The 3,580-nt window shown below is 51.4% G+C and overlaps 1 protein-coding gene across 1 annotated transcript; it reads left to right on the forward strand.

Moving 5' to 3' along the window:
- The first annotated feature begins 1,111 nt into the window (after positions 1–1,111).
- LOC112996644 (olfactory receptor 14C36-like) lies at positions 1,112–2,044 on the forward strand. Its single transcript, XM_026122260.2, has one exon. The coding sequence runs from the start codon at positions 1,112–1,114 to the stop codon at positions 2,042–2,044; it is 933 nt and encodes a 310-aa protein (XP_025978045.2).
- The last annotated feature ends 1,536 nt before the right edge of the window (positions 2,045–3,580 follow it).

Genomic DNA, 3,580 nt, shown 5'->3' on the forward strand with positions numbered 1-3,580 from the left:
CCCTGAGGTGCTGGGGTTTCAGCTGCAGTTCAGAAACCAAGGCTGCAAGATATGGAACAGAGGTGTCCACATGGGAATGAGGGTGCCCCAACCCCTTTGAACCTGTATGGCTAAAGGAAACGCAGTCCATGGGGTTGGCAATTGAGCTGACTCTCCCCTAAGGAGAAACCATCTTTGGTCCTAAAAGTCCTTTGACTGTTTCCCTGTTGTGTCCTGCCAGGCTATGACCTGCCCTCCAGAAAGGTGCAGCTGTCTCATAGGATCTCTGTGATGTCTGAGAGACCCATGAAGAAGCTGCAGAGATGTTGAGAGACTGGAGATAATAGTGGGAGGCTGTATATGGACAGCTGAAAAGAGCCCTGTGTGTCCTTGGCTAGAAGGGCAGTGTGGAGACCTCCCTCAGGTGCTCGGAGAAAGGGAGGGAAGTTTGGAGATCTGCACTTTGAAACTGGACTCCTCCGCTCTCAGCAGTGGCTGGTTTCTTTTCAGGGTAACGTATGAATATGATCATCCTCCAGGTCAAAGCGGTGCAAGCACAACACAGCTGGGAACAAAGCTAAGAGACAGACAGGATGTCGTCACTCTGCCCCAAGTGACAATGGCTGCTTTCCTCTCAGGACTCACAGTGGAAATGCTGAGGATTTCTGCCTCTAAAGAGCACTCTCCAGGTGTGACAGGGGCATCTCAAAGAAAATGAGCAATATTAAAAAAAAATCCCTGAAACTCATTTCTGCAATCCTCATTGTTTAGAATTGGGAGAGATGATGCTGAAAAGACCTTCCATAAGAGGAGTGGGTTTCATTTGACAGAAGTTGTGAATCTCAGAGCTAGTCACTCCCATGCCCATGTAGCCCCTGCAGGTACAGCAGGATGGACTCCTCTGGAGCCCATGGGCAGAGGTCTTTGCTCCTCATGAAACATTCTGTCAGCACAAACCAGAGCTTGGGCAAGAGAACTGCGCAAAGGGCTTCCCAATAAAGAGAAGAGCCATATGGGATTTTTAATAAGAAATGAAACGTTTTATTAATTTATTTATTTTCCTTTAAAAGTCTCTCCTAACTTGTCCCTGTCTTTTTCTCCTTGGACAGTCCACCATGCCCAGGGGGATCAAATGTCCAACAGCAGCTCCTTCAATGAGTTTCTCCTCCTGGTGTCTGCAGAAATGCAGGAGCTGCTCTTGCACTTCTCGCTCTTCCTGGGCATCTACCTGGCTGCCCTCCTGGGAAACATCCTCATCATCACAACCGTAGCCTGCACTCACCACCTCCACACCCCCATGTACTTTTTCCTCCTCAACCTCTCCCTCCTCGACCCTGGCTCCATCTCCACCACTGTGCCCACATCCATGGCCAATTCCCTGTGGAACACCAGGTCCATTTCCTACTCGGGATGTGCTGCCCAGGTCTTCCTGTTTGCCTTCTTCATGTCAGCAGAGTATTCTCTCCTCACTATCATGGCCTATGACCTCTATACGGCCATCTGCAGACCTCTGCACTACAGGACCCTCATGGGCAGCAGAGCTTGTGTCAAAATGGCAGCAGCTGCCTGGGCCAGTGGTTTTCTCAGTGCTGCCCTGCACACTGCTGACACATTTTCAATACCACTCTGCCAAGGCAATGCCCTGGGCCAGTTCTTCTGTGAAATCCCCCAGATCCTCAAGCTCTCCTGCTCAGACTCCTGCCTCAGGGAAACTGGGGTTCTTGTGGCTAGTCTTTGTTTAGTCTTTGGGTGCTTTGTCTTCATCGTGCTGTCCTACGTGCAGATCTTCACAGCCGTGCTGAGAATCCCCTCTGAGCAAGGACGACACAAAGCCTTTTCTATGTGCCTCCCTCACCTGGTTGTCGTCTCCCTGTTTCTCAGCACTGCAATGTTTGCCTACCTGAAGTCCCCCTCCCTCTCCTCCCCAGCTCTGGATCTGGTGGTGGCTGTTCTGTACTCGGTGGTGCCTCCAGCAGTGAACTCCCTCATCTACAGCATGAGGAACAAGGAGTTCAAGGAGGCACTGAGGAAACTGATCCAATGGGTACAAGACCAGCGCCAATAACTGTTCCATGTTCATTCACTTGCCAGGATATCTGGCATCAAGGCTGTGTTGAGTATTTCTTTCTTTCTTACTTTTCTCTTTTACATCCATGTTAAAAAACAAACACAGGTATCCGGTTCATGTCCCATCTCCTCAGGAAGCTCTCCATTGAATCTGACCCAGAGACTGTGTTGAAGCAGGAAACCAGGCTCCCCCCTTCATCAGCAGAGATGGGGGAACTTCAGAGCCTGCTAGTCTGAGCTCCCTCGGATGCCCCCGTGCAATGAGGAGAGTTTCCCTTTGCAGTGTCTCTTTTGGCACTGACACCAAGGGAGCTCAGGGGCACAGAGTCAGGCTCAGATGAGTACCGACAGAGTGAGACCATGAGGCGGTGTCCATTAGGAGAGCCCAGCTCTCCTAGCCACAGTCAGGGTGTGCTCTCACACACTTCTCCTATGACGGTGGCAGCCAAGTGTCACCATGGGCTGGTCCTTTCCCTCTTCAGTGCTCCAACATTCACAGCAGAGTGGGAGCAGTAGGGAGGAGAGTCTGGAGTCTGCTTATGGGGATAATAACACTCCCTCCAGAGCATCCCTACACTGCCACAGCATGCATATCCTTGCTGCAGCCTCGGAGTGGGGGGCTGCAGCTTTCCTGGAGACTCATCCACCAACAGCAAAGGACTTTCTCTTTTCAGGGCTGCTCTTCTAATTTCCACACTGTCCTGCTGTGCTTTCATGTGTGTAAATGGCCTAAGTGCTCCTGTAACATGATGCTTCCACTTCTGTGAGCTCAGGCAGGACCAGGCCCTGGGCACCCTTATGCTAGACCTGGCCTCCAGAATAACATTTCCGTAATAAAGGGAGACCTCCTGTGTGACATGCCTGAAGTCTGGCCTTTCTTCAGAAGATGGAGTCAAAAATATGTTCAAAGGATTGCACCACTGAAGGGTCTGGTGTTCTGCTTGTGAACTCCATGGGCTCTAGAGGATGAGCTCAGAGTCCCAGTGTGATCTGTTAGGGACCAAGGGTTGGATTCAGAGCTCTTTTCTCGGTGACCAGTGCCAGTAGAGATGGGGAATGGTCTCTGAATTGCCTGCCTGGGGCTGTCCCACAGGTGACCGTGCTGATGACAGATGCCCATCCTACTGTAGGGGAATCTGAACCCTCAGGAGAGCTCAGGGGATCTCCAGGAACAGCGTGTGCCTGGGGTGGGCAGGGAGTGGAGCCTCACAAATTGAGGGATGGTCCACAGTGGAGTAACCAGAAGGTTACTTACAGCTGAGTAAGATGCATGCTTTCCTGCGTGCCCATCTGGAGGTGTTTGCATCAGAGTGAGGGGTCCAAGACCCCTCCTAGCCTGTGGGTCTTTGGGCCATGCAGTCTGTAGGGCTGGGGAATGCACCAGGTCTCCATAAGGAGACATCCTCTTTTGGGCAATGCACTAACCCAAACACTTTTGCCCCTCAGGATTCTCTAGGAATGGAAAAAGCCAAGGATTTCTATCCCTTCAAGAGATGTGTCCCATGTGTGGTGAGTAAGCCCCTCTGCTACAGCC

The sequence above is a fragment of the Dromaius novaehollandiae genome, chromosome 21 (assembly GCF_036370855.1).
Source record: "Dromaius novaehollandiae isolate bDroNov1 chromosome 21, bDroNov1.hap1, whole genome shotgun sequence".
NCBI classification, from domain to species: domain Eukaryota; kingdom Metazoa; phylum Chordata; class Aves; order Casuariiformes; family Dromaiidae; genus Dromaius; species Dromaius novaehollandiae.

Excerpts from the sequence above, each read along its gene's own strand:
- LOC112996644 (XM_026122260.2), top strand. The coding sequence starts at position 1,112 with ATGTCCAACAGCAGCTCCTTCAATGAGTTTCTCCTCCTGGTGTCTGCA.